Source organism: Triturus cristatus, chromosome 3_1 (genome assembly GCF_964204655.1).
Source record: "Triturus cristatus chromosome 3_1, aTriCri1.1, whole genome shotgun sequence".
Lineage (NCBI taxonomy): Eukaryota > Metazoa > Chordata > Amphibia > Caudata > Salamandridae > Triturus > Triturus cristatus.
This window is the reverse complement of record NC_140583.1, coordinates 716,642,220-716,658,885: the sequence shown is the minus strand read 5'-3', so window position 1 is coordinate 716,658,885 and position 16,666 is coordinate 716,642,220. Positions and strand designations below refer to the sequence as shown.

Sequence of the window (16,666 nt, the reverse complement as noted above, 5' to 3'; positions counted from 1 at the left end):
GTAGGCCCAATGTACCCATGTGGGCAGGGTGCAGTTTATGTGAAAGGTAGGACATGAACTGGTGTGTGACAAGTCCTGATAGTGAAATACAGTGTATTTTGTTTTTCATTATGGAAAGGCTATCTGTCCCATAGGTTACAATGGGAGTTTATTTATAACATCTTATAAGTATAACTTCCATTGGGACAAGATAGAAAGATGGAGTTTAGTAGGCCTGAACTTAGAACATAAAAATGCATATTTTGGTAAAGATGATTTTTATATTGTGTGTTTGAAAATACAACTTTTAGAAAGTGGGTATTTTCTTGCTTAGCCATCCTGGGTGCCTCTGCTGGTTTGTGGATTGACTGTCTGGCTGTGGAGTGACAGGGGCTGGGGGTGTGCATTCTCTCAGACAGACACTGGGAGGGTTTATATGTGTCCTGCCTTTTCTGAATGAGCCAGGGCTGGGCTGAATAGACCTGGGCTACATTTAGAGTAGGGGGAGGAGATTTCCTTGCACCTGAATGGGCCTTGTCTTCCTAACACAATGCTGTCTCCACCTACTTCCGGGAAGCTGGACCAGAGAGATAGAACTGGTTTGGACTAAGCCCAGGAACTCTCTGCCACCAGAGAACAAAGGCAAATGCTGTATAAATATTGGGGCTCAGACTCCAGAATTTTAGATTACTTCTGGACTCAAGAGGAACCTCTACCAAGTAGAAGATCTGGGAAAGCTTAAGGAGAAGTACTGCCCTTTTGCTGTGTGCTGTCTGGGGTTGGCCTGCAGAGGCTGTTTCTGCCAAGGAGAGGATAAAGACTTTGCTGTGTGCTGTGTCTCCTGCTTGAAGAAGATCTCCAAGGGATTGAAGTAGAGCTTGCATCCTGTTCAGTAGTCTCATGAACGCAAAGACTTCACCACCAATTCCCCTGAACTTCCTTGCTGTGAGTTCTGACCTGCCAAGGTGTGCCTGTTAATGTGTTGGGTCTATGAAGGTTGTTCCTGCAGCTGTAGGCTAGAAAAGAGAAGCAAATTAAGAAGCGTGACGTATCTGCACCTGTTTCCGATGCAGCGCCTCTGTGCTGCTGAAGAAACCGATGCAGTGCTTGCCTGCGGCTTGACAAATCACCGCACACTGAATCCTGTGCACTAATCTCCGAAGTCTGAGATCACTCTGTGGCCAGCTGTGCATCCGCAAGAACCAACACATTGTGGGATTGCGGCTGGAGAGACCAACTCAGCCCCGTTGCCACCGCAACAATAACTGAAGCATCTCTGACCCACTTGCATCGCACTGGGGCACCAAGTCTACAAGGACTCCGGGGCCTCAGCAGAAAGAAACCAAAGCATCACCTCCCCGCACAGTAAGAAACTGACGCATCACCTCCCCTTCAGTAAAGAGTCGACGGATCACCTCCCCTGCGTGGCATTAAGGAACCGACGCATTACCTCTCCTGGAGAAAGGAACCGACGCATCACCTTCCCTGGGCGTAAGGAACTAAAGTGCTATTTTCTCTTATTTGAATTAATGACACTGTTTAATGGTCTGCTCCTGAAGAGAGTTGTAGGACCTGGGTGTGCATGCATCAGTGCAGGTGACGAGGACCATCAGCACAATAAAGAGACTAGTGATTGTTCACCTTGCAATACAGGTTGGCTGTGGGCCACTAGACAGCAAACAAGCAGCACTTCCCTAAGCATATGCACAGCATTGTATGATTGCTCTTGAAAAAATCTGTTTTTTTCTTTGCACGCCAGCTCGATTTAGGATTGATTATAAGGAACAATGAGTATAATAGTGCTTTAAATGCAAACGTCCAGGACCAAGCCAACTGTCTGAAGTCGTGTGGCATAATGTGTCCCAATTTGTGCTGTGCATTGACATGCAGCGGGTCGGACTGTCAATCTCCAACTCTACTGGAGTGAATGACTTGGAGGATTCTCACCTAGCAAACTTAACCGAGTAGTCAAAAGCATTCTATGCCTTAGGAATCAAAGACCTGTGTTCTCCAGCCACATCACATAGATACACCATTAGCCTGGCTCTCAAGTAGAAGGATGGAGAAACTAAAGTGGCATGACAACCAGACAGATATAAAATAGTGATAAAAGCGACTCATGTTGCCACATGCACAGTGGCTGTTACTTTTAAACCACCTCTGACAGCCCATCTTCCTCTCAGACTCTTTTTAATTTGTGAATGGGTGCAGCAGCCTCATGGATGCAGGACAACTGTCTTAACCGTAATGCTTAATGATGACAAAACTGAGGTCCTCCTCTTCGGGGAGCGTTCTCCTCCCTGGTCTGCAGCCTGGTGGCATGCAGTGCTCAGCAATCACTCCATTCCCAGTAGATGCTGCGGAAAGCTTGGGGTTCATCCTTGAATAAGAGCTGACGTTCGCCAAGCACCTCAAGGCACTCCGGGATACTTCCATTGCCTAATTTAGAATGCTGGAAACATGTTCCCACTGCTACTTGTAGTCTGATGTAAATGTATAGTCTAATCTCTAATCACCTCTAGATTGGACTACAGAGGCTGTCAGTATCTGGGCATTCCTGACTACCTCGTCCACTGTCTCAGACTGTTATCAACACTGCTGCAAGCCTTATTCTGAATCTCCCCAGAAAGGCTTTGGTGACATCCTATCCTGGAGAGCTGCAGTGGGTACCTGTAAAACAATGTTCAGTATTCCAGTCCCTCTGCCTGGTGCACACAGCTGCTTACAGCTCTGGCCCTATCCATCTGAGGGGAAAATGTCTGCTGTATCGCCACGCACAAGGTCCCTGGACAGCCTCCTCCTCTGTGGTATACATTCCACGAATCTACAGCAGCCAGCTGGGTGTGCCCTCCTTTTCCACTCTGGGGGTCACATTACGGAAGCATTGAAACACCCGTAAGATTCAGACTCTGTAGTGGCCGATCCCTGGCACCGGGACGCCCCTTGGGGTTTTCATTGGGCTTTATAAATGTATAATGTAACATAACTCATCCCAGGTCCAAATCAAACTCTAAATTGCATGACTAAGCTTTTAGTCCATGAAGAGTGAATCTAAGTAATCCAGTTTTACTGCACAATGTTCCCGTTTTACGTCAGCCTTTAAGCTGTTACTAAGCCGTGAACGATAGCAATACTTTGGAAAGGATTTTCTCCTTATTCAAGATGGAATTTTCTGGCTTAGCGATATCTGAAGACTGTCTTAAGTGTGGGGGACATTTGAGTGACTCAAGCCCTATGATTCTACTTGAAAGTGTCAAAACCACAAGCAGTACGGGATCAGGTAAGAGCAAGGGTTCAGCAGTAGCACTCAGGGACAACAGGTTTGTGATTAGCCATCAGCCAGCAGGTACTCGTTTAGGCACAGCCTGCTTGAGACAAACCAATGGATCTTAGCAAAAGGTCTTGACTTCACCAACTTTGTATTTAAGGCAAAGGTGTGAATGTGGCAGGGCTGGGGAGGCTCCCCTTATTGCTGAAGATGGGTGATGCTCCCCTCACTGCTGATGCCCTCAGCCTCATGAAGGCCAGGCCGGCATGTACCGCAGAACTAGTGTTGGCACTAATGATCTGATTTGACAAAACCTAATTATGTGGTGATGGTGATGCTAAAAAGCTCCACACGGTCAATTATTTGTAAGTGTGGGTGTGGCTATTTAAAACGGGTTTGCCCCACTTTACGCAAGTCATCAAATTCATGTTCAAAATGATAGCGCACACCTTGCAAAATGCTGGGGTTCTGACATGGTGGAAGGATGTCCTAGTGTCCACTAAATAAACTGCTCTGAATAGTAAAATATTTTCATGTTCAAACTGCACTGGCCTCTGCACTCTTCACACTGATTCTCCACTCACTAGGAGAAACTGGCATCTTTGGAAGAACTTGCCTGCTGGACAGAAGCAGCCTTCCCGCAAACCCTTCAAGCAGAATTCGGACATCTCTAAGTTGGAGCAGGTGTCTTCACAGGCCGTGCCAAGCAAGCGATACTCCTTATTGTAAGGGCACGAGATCGCTGGATTGATATGGAGAAAGAAAAGAAAATAATTAACTTTAAATAAATATTTCTCATCCTAATCAATACTTGACCATGATCGGATAGAAGGCATGTCTGATATTTCTACTGTGGGGTGGCGTAAATTACTCCTGCAAAAATCTAAGTTCCGCTGATTGCAAGGGACACCATTATAGCTCTCTTCTTTGCACCACACCATGTTTCAGGATCCCTTCCATTAGAGAGCTGAACACATATCTGGAGTACTGAACTGGTTGCACTTACGTCTTACTAAGGGGCATATCATCAAGGCCAGGCGATAAAATTATCGCCGCTTTAGCGTCCGTTTTCGGACGGAAAGCGGCGATAATTTTATCGCCTTATCAGCAAGGTCACGCTATTGCGTGAATCCTTACCTTATCTCCCTTTCCCCCAATGCCCATCTTCGCATCTCTAATGAGATGCAAAGTGGGTGTTCCACCCCAAGATAACGGGAGAAATGTCGCTAAGCAACATTTCTCCTATTATCTAGCCACACGCTAACCTGCAGAGCGACAAGAAAAGTAGCGATAACCGAGGTTATCGCTACTTTCCTTACGCCTGCTTTTCAACGGACTTAGCCATGATATCCTATGGAAGGTGGATATCATGGCTAAGTCTGCCTTACCCTATCAGCAAGCTTTCGCCAAAAGTTGTGCGATTATCGCTGGATTTCCAGCGATAATCGTACAGTTGGCAGCTAGCGCGTTGAATTTTATCGCTTTGGAGATAAGCGTTGCTGATAGCACGCTATCTCAGCGATAAAATTCAGCGTTGGCCAGTGATAATTATCCTCACGCTAAGAGTGCTGAGCGATAATTATCACCTGGCCTTGATGATATGCCCCTAAGATACTTACAACACAGATCTGGAGTCCTCCAGTTTTCAGGTTTCCCACCAGCGTCAAAGCAGGCTCTCACATATTCTTCAACTGTGCTGCACAGGCACGTAGAGATTGGTGACGCCAGACAGTGGCATAGATCTTCAACGCAAGCAGAGATATACGGGCTGATGTCAAGACGTTCAATGCAGTCAAGAAATGCGCTGCCTCCCAGAATCTTCTCACAAGCAGAGATCTGTTGAAAAAAATACTTGTTTGAATATGTATGTTGTTAAACTGGATTTGTATAGATTTGTATGTTAACTTACTACACCCCATATATAATAAACATCAGAATAATGTGGATGTATTTAACTTTTCATGGCCCTGCGCATCTCCACCCAGAGAATGCCACAAACCCAACTGATATATGCATTCAATCAAAAGGAAAAGGGTTTTGCTTTCGGAGTAAAAACTGATAGTTTTCACATGATTTCTATTTCCATATTACAAATGTAATCAACAGTTTTATCATAAAAACCATTAAAAGCTCCACTTTATATTGTTTTCATCAGTTCCAAATGACCTTATATAGTTCGCTTTCCAGAGTATTACTGATTTCAAAGTTATTTCACTTCTATTTCATTCGCTTATGAACGCATTTAGTGTCCCCTATTACAGTACTTCCATTCAATCACAGGCCATCTCACAGTCCAACAGCCTGTTCATCTGTAGGCAATTGGATCACAATTGATGTCACAACAATGTCACACATGTTTTGCTGAATCAACCTCTTCTTCAAGGCTTAATTCTTCTTCTTTCCTGATCCTTTCCTGATCCTTTTGCTCAATAAATGGCCAATTTCTCTTTTGTATGTATTTGTTTTTTCTAACCTCACAGCATGCAATATTCTCATTCTTTGGATGGAAAGCATGCATCTACATCCCTGAATGCTGGGTGGCGGCTCACCAACTTACCCGGTTTTAGGCTTCGAATCTTAGAAGTCTAAAGATTACATTGAACTGGTGCAGTTTCACACTTCATATTATGGAGGTTTGAAGATAACGTCAACAGTTAGTTTTAGAATTTCATGAGCATTGGTTTTGGGAAGAGAAAAGCTTTCCTTCCAATGGATGATGATGTTGGATGCGGTGTACTTAGAGAAAAAAACACAAGAAAACTGCGAAATCGGTCCATTATAAGCAAAACTTTCAGATAGAGACTATGGAATAGAAGAAACGGAAATGATAATCGAAGGAACTAAAAGTGGAGACATTTTGAAACCAGAATACTTTGGAAAGCAAACTATACAAAGTTTTGTACTTTTGTAATATGAGAATAAAACGCATATATCTTTCATACACAATGTGAAAACAAACAATTTTTACCGCTTGAAACAGAACACTTTTCTTTGTTACCTTTATTATATTAATGTTTATTCCCATGTAACCCACAAAAGGTTACCAAATGGCTTAATGCGGTGACGCATTTCATTACCAAAGAGGAGGACTAGGCAATAATGCAAAGTGGATGTGATAAAAGAGCTAACTGGATGGGTTGTGAGTAGCTGGTGTCTCCAGTGTTTTGTGTAATTAGAGCTTTTTGTGTTCAATTAAATTTATTAGGAGCTACTAATACGTCTTGCGCCGTCTGAACGTCACTTTTTGTGACGTTCCGTGGTGCAGGAGCCTGCTCCATATTTACCAGGCAGCACTAAGCCACTTTTTTTGCTTAATGATGCCTCGTAAATATTGTCCCCTTTAAAGCAGTTTTCTGCGTTAAAGGGGCATGCAATGGGTGATGCTGGGGGCGTTCCCAGCAACATCCATGGAATTTTGACACTGCCCCAGATTTACGAGAAATCGTAAATCTGAGGCAGCGCCAAAACCTTATGCCTTCCCAGGGGAGGCGTAAGGGAGTCACAACAAGGAGAAATATCTTTATTTCTCATTGTTTTTCCAGCACACATAGACAAAGGAAAAAGCCTATTGTGATTGTTTTCCTGCACAAAAACAAACATCCCCTCAACGCAGGCACCCTTTAGGTGCCTACGTTGGTGCACGGCAGCCCCTTGTGCACCGGTGCAGGGAAAAAGGACATTCTCATAGATACAGCGCTTTCCTGCCCTTTTACTGGAGGCATGCGGCGCTGCCCTACGGTAAAATCTCATAAATGAGGCTCATATTGTTGAAATAGTGACCACATGAGACAAGTTTACGTTAGTGGGCAATATATGTAAAATGACTAGCAGTTATCACTTCAGCACATCAGTGCATTAGAAAGAGATGCCAGCAGTGATGTAAAAAAGGCTTTGTCGATTTGGAATGCCTTTAGATGGGCAATACAAAACAGCCACAGCTGCAATGCCCCCCGCACTAAAGTAATGATAATAGTAATACGTCTCCCCATATAAATTACCACTCTCAAATCAGCTTTAAATATGTTTTAGAAATTCTACAATTTTTATATAAACATCAGCTCAGGAGTTCTAAAAATGTATACATTTTTGTCTTGAATACACAATATACACAATTTAGGAATACATATCGTAATTCAACCAGAGAAAGTTTCTTATTTAGAAGACTGGGGTACACACCAGAGTTACTTACAGGTAGCTGGAGAGCTACTCGTAGCTTACAAGCTACTCATTGGAGAAGCCTGGAGTAGAGAAACGTGTGGTTTTAATAGTTCAGTTAAATTATACGGTTGTCAACTAAAGGTTACTCAATACAGGGTTCTACCTATGTATATTGAAGTGTTGTGTTGTAGGTTTCTGCCCCCTGGTGTGAACGGATGGTGTAATACATGGAAAGCACCTCAAGGAAGTGGTACTGTTTATCTAATCAGACAGTAGGGCCTGCTGTTGAAGGGGCCTTATCACATACAATGAGAAATCCAAATGCCAATTTCAAACAAGTCGCTGCCACAGTTTTGGGCAGATTGGGTCTTAATTAGTGAAAGAGCAGCAGTAGAAGCAATTTACCACCACAAGAAGAGGTGACTAAGGCCATCCCCAGACTTACCTGGACCTCTGACCAATCAAATGCTTTTTGTACCCGACTCCTCGCCTGAGACTTCCGCAGCTCTTTTTCTTTCATGTTCCATCCTTTTTGCCACCTTTTGTGCAACTTTCTTTCTTAGCTCTTTTTCTCCCTTTGCTCTCTTTCAATCTGTTGTTTTTTCCTTCCCCGTTTTCAGCCTCTCTGGGCTATTTTGCCACTTTATGCCTTTTCCCTGCCTCTTTCTGTCTCTTTCTGTCACTTTACTTTTTACCTGCTTAGTCCGCTGCACCCATTTCCTGCTGCACATTCGTTCTACTCCGCTTGTGCTCACCTCGTGCTCCCCGCACCCCCACTCCAGCGCCTCTTCCTGCCTCCCCCTGCTCCTTACCTGCTCTAATGCCATGCCTCCCTTCCTGCACTGATAGCACAGCCTACCACCCAGCACTCCTCTCCCCTTCTCCTCCTCCCAGGATCTACTTAATGGCAGCTGTGGTGCAACCCCATTCAGCCAGAGACGTTTTAATGCATGGGCAAAGTGGTCTCTGGCCCAGGGCCCCAGCCTGTCAGATGGCCCCCTGACAGAGTCAGCTCCGTTCTCAAGAGTTTTGCCCCAATGACCTTGAATCTTTCTGATTGTTTTAAATACTGTTTTCCTTTAATTAATTTTTTATGTACCTGATGTGTGAGAGTCTAGTACAGCCATTTTGCAGAAAATGTGGTGTTTATGTTTCATGCAGTATACATAAACAAAGTTTCTTTTAGATTAATATAAGGCCTGACATATAAGAAATGGGAGGGCATCACATAGAATATTTGCAGTAATATTGGTGAGCTGCTGCTGTGTTACAATATTGAAAACACACATAACTATCCCTGAATATTAGATGTAAACACATTTAGGGCCTTATTTATGAGAAGTAATGCATTGCTGTGTGAAAACAGGGATGCGTCACTTCTTAGTGCGCCCTCCTTGCGACATGATGGATGCATCATATTTACTGTATGTCGCATCATGTTGCAAGGAGTTACAGATACGTCAGTATTTCTGACGTATCTGTAGGCGCAAAAGTGATGCATTGCTGGGATGTGTCTGAAAAATGAAACAACTCCAGCAATGTGTCCTTTCACATGGGGGCAATCCCCATGTGAAAGGGCCTGCATCAGTCTTACGCCTGCTGATATTGACGCAATGGTATCCTAGAAGTGGTACTGAGTTCTCATAGATTTCAATGCACCACTTCTATGAGGCTTTTTGTGGGAGAACACCCACCCTGCGCACATTATACCTGGCACAGGTATAATGTGGTGCAGGCGTTTACAAAGTGACGCATCTTCCTAGATGTGTCACAGTGTTAATAGGGCTCAACATGGCACATTTTTTACGCTGCGTCACGAAAAGTGACGCACTGGCGGCATAAAAGTGAAGTACGGCCTCATAAATAAGGCTCCTAGAATTTGGACGGGTGTCCCTTTGCCCTGTCAGGGACCTAATTAAATGAAATGAAATAATGTATTTAATAAAGTGTGCAGCTACTCAAACTAGAGTGTCCTGGTGTGTGACAGCGGGAGAAAAACGTGCGTAAAAGACCCATCATTTATTAAAAAGCCAGGTTTTTAAGTTCGTCCTGAAAGAGAGTAGGCCTGTGGTTAGTCTCAGATACTCAGAGAGTCTATTCCACAATTTTGCGCCTAGAAAGCCAAGGGATCTGACTCCTGTTTTAGGCATGATGGCCAGATTGGCATTGAAAGATCTTAGGGGTCTAGATGTTGTGTAGTGATTAACGCGCTTATTTAGGTAGCTGGCTCCTAAGCCGTGGAAAGCTTTAAAGAAGATGGTCATCGCTCTGAAGTGGATCCGTTCTTTTATGCGGAGCCAGTGTATAGACTTAAGAATAGGGGTCATACTAGATCTGGGTTTAGGTCTCAGGATGGCTCTGGCCGCCGCGTTTTGTACAACTTGTAGGGGCTGGATAAGGGATTTGGGAAGACCGAGGAACAAGCTGTTGACATAGTAAAGCTTTGATGTCACCAGAGCCTGCACCACGATCTTTCTGCTCTCAAGCAGAAACAGTGGCATGAATTTATTTAGCATCCGGAGTATGCCAAAGCAAGCGCCAGTTATATTTTGGATTTGAAAGCGCATGGAGAGTGTCTTGTCTATGACAATTCCTAAGTATTTTACTTTCTCCTTTTCCGCGGGCGGGGGCAGCAGATCTTTTGGCCAACAAGAGCTCCAATCAGGCGTTTCTGGATCACCAAAGAAAACAACTTCAGTTTTGTCAGGATAGCAGTTAGCTGATTGATCTTAAGCCAGTTAAAAAACAATTTGAGGCAAGACCTAATCATTGCCCCGTCAAAGTCAGTTCTTTTTCACATGTAATAAACAGCTGAGTGTCATCAGCAACGGAAACAATTTTGGCGCCCTCTTCCTCTACCAGAAATGCATGGGGTGATAGATATATATTAAAAAGGGTAGGACGGAGAACGGAACCCTGAGGGACACCTACATTCATGGTGGGAACCAGGGATGAGAAAGGGGGGAGCCAGATGTCCTGAGATCTATTTGCCAAGAAGGATGACATCCATGTTAAGGTGGTCCCCCCCCAGGCCGATGTTAGCAAGTCTCTCCAGGAGTCTCTCATGTGGGACTGTATCAAAGGCTGCAGACAGATCGAGCAGTATCAGAACAGCCTTGCCTCCCTGGTCCAGCTTACCCTTGAGAATTCCAGTCACTTCTAGCAGAGCGGATTCCATACTGTAATTAGCCCTAAAACCGGATTGGGACTCATGAAGGAGCTTCCCATCTTCAGTGTGTTTTTGGAGGGCCTTGTTTACATGCTGCTCTAATACTTTGGAGAGGGCCGGAAGAAAGGAGATTGGCCTGTAGTTAGCAGGGTCTGTTGGTTTGGCATTAGCCTTTTTTATCAGTGGAAGAATCTTAGCATTCTTCCATGATTTTGGCATGTTGCCTGAGGAAAAGGAAGAATTGAAGAGCTGATTTACCGTGGGGTTTATGGTGGGAGCAAATAGGTTCAGGATATTCGCTGGACATGGGTCGGTAGGAGAGCCAGACCTAATGCTTTGGAGGAGGGTCAGTGACTCTTCAAGCTGAAACGCAAGGAAAGCTAGTAAAGAGGGAGGTTCCAAGAGGTGAAATTTTCTATTAGAACTAAGGGAGAAGGTCATTTCTTCCTCTGAGATGTTAGTGAAGGCTTGTTGGGTCACAGAGATCTTTTAGTGGAAGATTTGAGCTATTTGCCTAGACCATTCTTCCGTGCATGGCCTTTCCTTTGTGACGGCTTTCGGGGTGGTAAAGGATTTAACTATGCTAAAGATTTCTTTACTCTTATTTTGGGCATTTTCTATCTTGGTTTGAAAGAAGTTTTTCTTGGCTGCTTTCACGAGAATGTAATGAGCTTTTGAGGTGTGTTTATACACCTTCCTGTCCTCAGATAGATAGGATTTACGCCATTTCCGTTCCATTTTTCTACAATTTCTTTTGTTAGATCTGAGGGAATCGTTAAACCATGGAGCTGGTGGGGCCGACCTCTTTGAGGAGCGGGAAACAACTGGTACCGCTGCACCAATATTGGTTCGGAGCCATGAATCTATTGAAAGGGTGTCCGAGCCGGACAGCCAGACAGCTCCGGTGAGGAACGACCGAGGGAGTCCGCTAACATCGGGATGGATATTTTATGGAACGTCCTTTAATTAGGGACCCTCTGCCCTGTGTTAGCCCGAGGGGCTGTGGCAGAGTTGGGAATGACAGATTTTAATAGGAGGTGGTCAGACCAGGTAATGGGAAGCGGTAGGCTTACTGATATGTCAAAGTTGTGAAAGATTTGGTCTAGGGTATGGCCCTTCTCATGGATGGAAACATGTTGCAGGCCTGCAGCGTCTCCAACAAGGAAATAGTTTTAGGGTCTTTTCCATTGTCCATATGTATATTGAATTCTCCCAGAATAAGGCAGTTGTTGTATTTTATGGCCAAGGAGGGGGTGGCTGTATTAAGCATAGTAATACAATTTCCAATTGCACCGGGAGGTCTGTAAATCAGAAAAACAGTTATGCTATGAAAGGGGAATTAAGTACAGTGGAAGCCTAAGGACTCTGCGCCCTCAATGTTTTCCATCGAAGGGAGAGCAGTCTAGTTTTTTATTGTAAATTATGGCGACACCGCCCCACTTCCCACTCGGTCCCTCCTAAGGATTTTATAACCCGTAGGGATGGCCGAGGTGATAGTAGGGTTGAAGGCTTCAGACAGCCAGGTCTCAGTGAGAAATAAAAGATCAGGCTGTTCGTCTAAAAGTAGGTCATAAATGTGTGGTTCAACAGCGACAATTTAAAGGAGTGGCCTTTAAGTCCTCTGATTTCCTATTGTTTTTACACTTATTGTTGTGTGGGAGGATCTTGGGTGTGAGTTTCCTGGGCTGGCGGGGAGACCAGTTGCAGTTATTGCATCGAAAGTCTACCTCCAAGCTCGGATCAGCCGCTGTACACTGACAAAATGGTAGTCGCCTAAGGCTAAGCAGTTTTTCCCTATTGTAATATAGTGGAAGAAACTCACCGGAGGGGACCTGGGCAGCATGGCCGGCGCCGGACGCCTCTGGGACGCCTCCGGGCTTGCCTTTGGTGCACCATCGGCACGCCAGCGGCGCGCGTCCACTGCTCACGTCCGTTTGCATCGGGAATATATAGGCTAATGCCTATGATGCAAACTGGATTGCTAATGCAGCTGAGGAAGCGGAAACTGCGTGGGCGGAAGTGAGGAGCCCGATAGTAGCCCCAGCTCTCCGCACAATCGGCTTATTAGCCACGGTGGACCATGACTGGAGGAAAAGCGAAGAAGAATCAAGTAAAGTGCAAGTGCCCGTAGGTAGGAGAAATTGTTAAAAAATACAGAGTAATTCAGCCACACATATACAATTTAAAAAGTATTCAAAACCTACTGCGGTCAGCTGTGCGCATCCGTTTACATCGGGAATATATAGGCTAATGCCTATGATGCAAACTGGATCGCTAACCCAGCTGAGGAAGCAGAAACTGCGTGGGAAACAGGGGATCAAATCAGATCATACATTCAAAGCTGTTCTGAACAGGGGCCCCCAAAATATGTTTGGCCCAGGGCCCCAAAATCCTTAAGATGTCCCTGCATTCAACAGGTGCCTAGGCCCATTCCCAGACTTACCTGGACCAGTCCTACAACCAGTAAAGGCCTTTACGGATCTGATTCTTCACCTGAGGCTTCCATGGCTCTCTGCTGCTGCTTTCTCTTTCCTCCTTTCTCTGTGCCCTTCTCTTGTCTCTTTTCGCCCACTCTTGTGCCTTTCTCTTCCGTTATCTATCCGTTTTGCAACCTTTTGTGCCACTTTCTCACTTTGATCTCTTTCTACATTCACTCTCTTTCACTCTCTGTGCTTCCCTGGGCTACTTTGCCATTAGTTTGCCTTTTCTCAGCCTCTTTCTGCAACTTTCCTTTTTTACTGCTCACGCCGCTGCGCTTGTTTCCTGCTTCAAGCCTTTCACCCCTCGTGCTCACGTCACACTCCCTGCAACCCATCCCAAGCCTCTGCCACCCTCCCCCGCTCCTTAACTGTTCTCCTGCTGCAACTCTCTTCCTGTGATAATAATCCTGCCCATCACTTTCACCTCCCCCCCATCCCCCAGGATCTACTTATTGGCAGACGCGGCACAGCCCCTATTGAGCAGGTGCCTAGGACCAGCCCTAGACTTATTACCTGGACCAGTCCTATGACCAGTCAAGGCCCTTTCAGACCTGTCTTCTCGCCTGACGGTTCCACGCCTCTCTGACACGGCTCTCTCTCCTCCTCCTTCTCCTTTCTTTCTGCCCTCTTCTTGTCTCTTCTCGCCCACTCTGTGCCTTTTGTCTTCTGTTTACATATATTTTGCTACCTTTTCTGCCACTTTTTCTCTTCATTCTCTTTCTCCCTTCTCTCCCTTCTCTCTCTGTGCTTCTTTCTCCCCTGTTGCCAGCCTCTCAGGCCTACAAAGTCACCTTTTTTGCCTTTTATGGGCCTGCTTCAGCCTGTTTCTGTCACTTTCCTTTTTTGCTACTCCAACTGCCGTGCCCATTTCCTTCTTCCAATCTTTTCCACTTGTGCTCACCTTAGGCTCCCTGCACTCCCACCACTCTCCTGTGCCTCTTTCTGTCTCCCTTCACACCTTATCTGCTCTCCTGACATGCCTCTCTTCCCGCAATGATAGTCCTGCCCACTGCTCCCACACCCCTTTGTGCATCTCCTCCCAGGACCTACTTAATGGCGGCCGCAGTGCAATTGCTCAGCTGGCATGTCTCAAGGCCGTCTGCCTCTGTCCATTCCTGGGCCATACTCAGTGCCAAGAACCCTAGTCCAACCAGCCCCCCACCTCTAAACAGCAAAGACACTCTGCTCGCTCGACACATGCCACCACTCCTGTCACTGCAGTCACCCGGCACCACACCATGCTTCTCAACACCCTTTACTCAGCACACATGCCATTAAAATCGGGGACCTTCTCCGTAACAGCAAGCCAGACTTTCTATTCCTATCAGTATCAATACAAGCATCCTGCCACGAGTGCCCACATGACAAGAATTCCCTACAATATGCCAGTGCCAACACTTGTCCATAGGTACTCCTAAGCCAAGAATGACCTCAAGGATGCCAGTGCCATTTTGCTATGGGGGACCGTTATGCCAAGGTTTACATCCAGTATGTCACACCAGTAATTTGTCATGGGTGCCTCTCATACTAAGAAATGCCTCTAGTATGGCAGCTGTAGCATTTTGCCATGAGTGTCCTTATAAGAGAAGAAGCACTTTGAGCATGCAAGGCCAAAGGCAGACTCACAAGCACAGCACCGCATTCTCATTCATGCTTACTTACATTCACTCACTCACCAAAATGCTAAGAGTAGTGGAAGTAACAGCACTCACACTCATTCTCACTTACTAAGACTCACTAATTCCTACTCACATTCACTCATTTATTGTCACTCACCCTCTTGCACTCACCCTTATTTTCACTCATTCATTGTCGGTCATTTGCAATCACACTCTCTCCTATTACAACTCATACTTTCTCACTCAGACTCACTTTCCGCTATTCTCACATATTTTCATTCAATCTCACTCACTCACTCTAACTAGTTCCTTCACACTTACATTCACTCTAACTCTGACTCATACCTTCTCATTCACTCACACATTTTCACTCATATTGATTTTGAGTCACTTTTACTCTCACTTTGATTCAGTCATTCCCACTTATTGTTCAGTAAAATACTTACCACTTTTACTCACTCTCACTCATTCTCACTCACACTCAATCTCACTGTCGTAAATCAGCACTTCCTAGTGCTCCTTTTTTGTTAAACAGTCCAATGAAAGATTGTCCAGGGCTCTCATAACAGCTGAGACCAGCCATTCGTAAGGAGAGAAGAGTGAGCAGGGATCCTTAATTATTCTACTGCAGAAGCAGTTCTCATAAAACCCAACTTTTGGGGGACTGTCAACGTCACCAAATATTGTGCTGTGAATTTAGTTTATCAGGCTGCTTGCTTTTTTTCATGAGCTTATTATATATATTGGAGTTTTACAAGCACAACCTACGGGCCACATGCATCAAACTGTGCATTTGCGATTCCTAAATAGCGATTTTTAAGAAATTGCAATTTAGGAATCGCAAATGCTTCTGCATGTAGGAATCGCAAAAGAAAATCAGATTCCTACACATTCCTTATTTGCGACTCACAAATAGCGATTCGCAAATACGGAATTGCTTCCCATTCATTTCTATGGGCCTAGAGGCCCATATGAAATAATGGGAATTGCAGGGGCAATTTACGAGTACCAAATAGGTACTCGCAAATTGCGCATGCAATTTCAAGGGTGCAAGGGTGCCAAAAGGACATCCTGATGCACCCCTGAAATTGCAATTTCAACACATGTTGCACACGCACATGCCCCAAGAACATGTATGTGTACAACATAGAACTTTGAAAAATACAACTTTGAATTGATGGTAATTTGTGTTTCTTATTGCGAAATCACAATTTTTTTGGGGGGTTGTTGCATTGCATTTAGAGAATCGCAATTTGCGATTCCCTAAATGCAATTTCAATTTAAGTAATCGTAATTTTAGTGATTACTTAAATAGCAATGTTTTCATTTGGGATGATGCATCCCAAATGCAAAAATTGGGGTCGCAAAGGGACAGATTCTGCGAATCTGCCCCTTTGCGACCGCAATTTACAATGATGCATGTGGCCCTGCAGGCCTAAAAAGATGCGAAGAATGAAGATTAACAGAGTGCAAAATAAGCGTGTGAACAAGGAATAAAACAGGATGCATGGTGCATTCAGGCACATTTATGTAGAGTTCCGCGGAGTATAATAGTCACACTTATAACTGAAACATTTACGTTTGATTCGTAAACACTCTTAACATCAGGTAGCATGCTATCTGCCATCAATAATGGTAGGCCTAGATCCCCCAACTCCACTCCAAACTATGAAGAAAAGATCTCTCCTCCACATACTACTTGTAAACAACTGTAATCTAGTCTGGTTCTATATACATCCCTTCGGTACTTCCTAGGAAGGCTTGAGTTCTCCAGGCCTCAATGCCTACATGACAGTGACGTAAGGATGTATCTTGTTAGATAAAGGTAAGCTCACGCTCCTGGTGCTCCAGAGTCGAAGCTGGTCAAGCAGTGGAAATCCTGAAAATGTTCTTAGGCAGAAATGGTAAAAGGTCTGGAACCCAAAAGAAGTGTAAAGTGTGACCTAGTATGGGAGCGGTATGTCAAATACTTAATATCACTATTGTGTTTCTT

General features: G+C 44.8%; 1 protein-coding gene across 1 annotated transcript in view; it reads right to left on the bottom strand.

The window, feature by feature from the left end:
* LOC146860841 (uncharacterized) overlaps window positions 1-16,666 on the bottom strand; it is a 915,295-nt gene that overhangs the window by 761,934 nt on the left and 136,695 nt on the right. The window contains exons 7-8 of the mRNA XM_085646176.1: window positions 4,867-5,083; window positions 3,864-3,989 (exon numbers count right to left, since the gene is read on the bottom strand). Coding sequence (XP_085502302.1) covers window positions 3,864-3,989; window positions 4,867-5,083 — 343 coding nt within the window. The remainder of the gene's footprint in view (window positions 1-3,863; window positions 3,990-4,866; window positions 5,084-16,666) is intronic.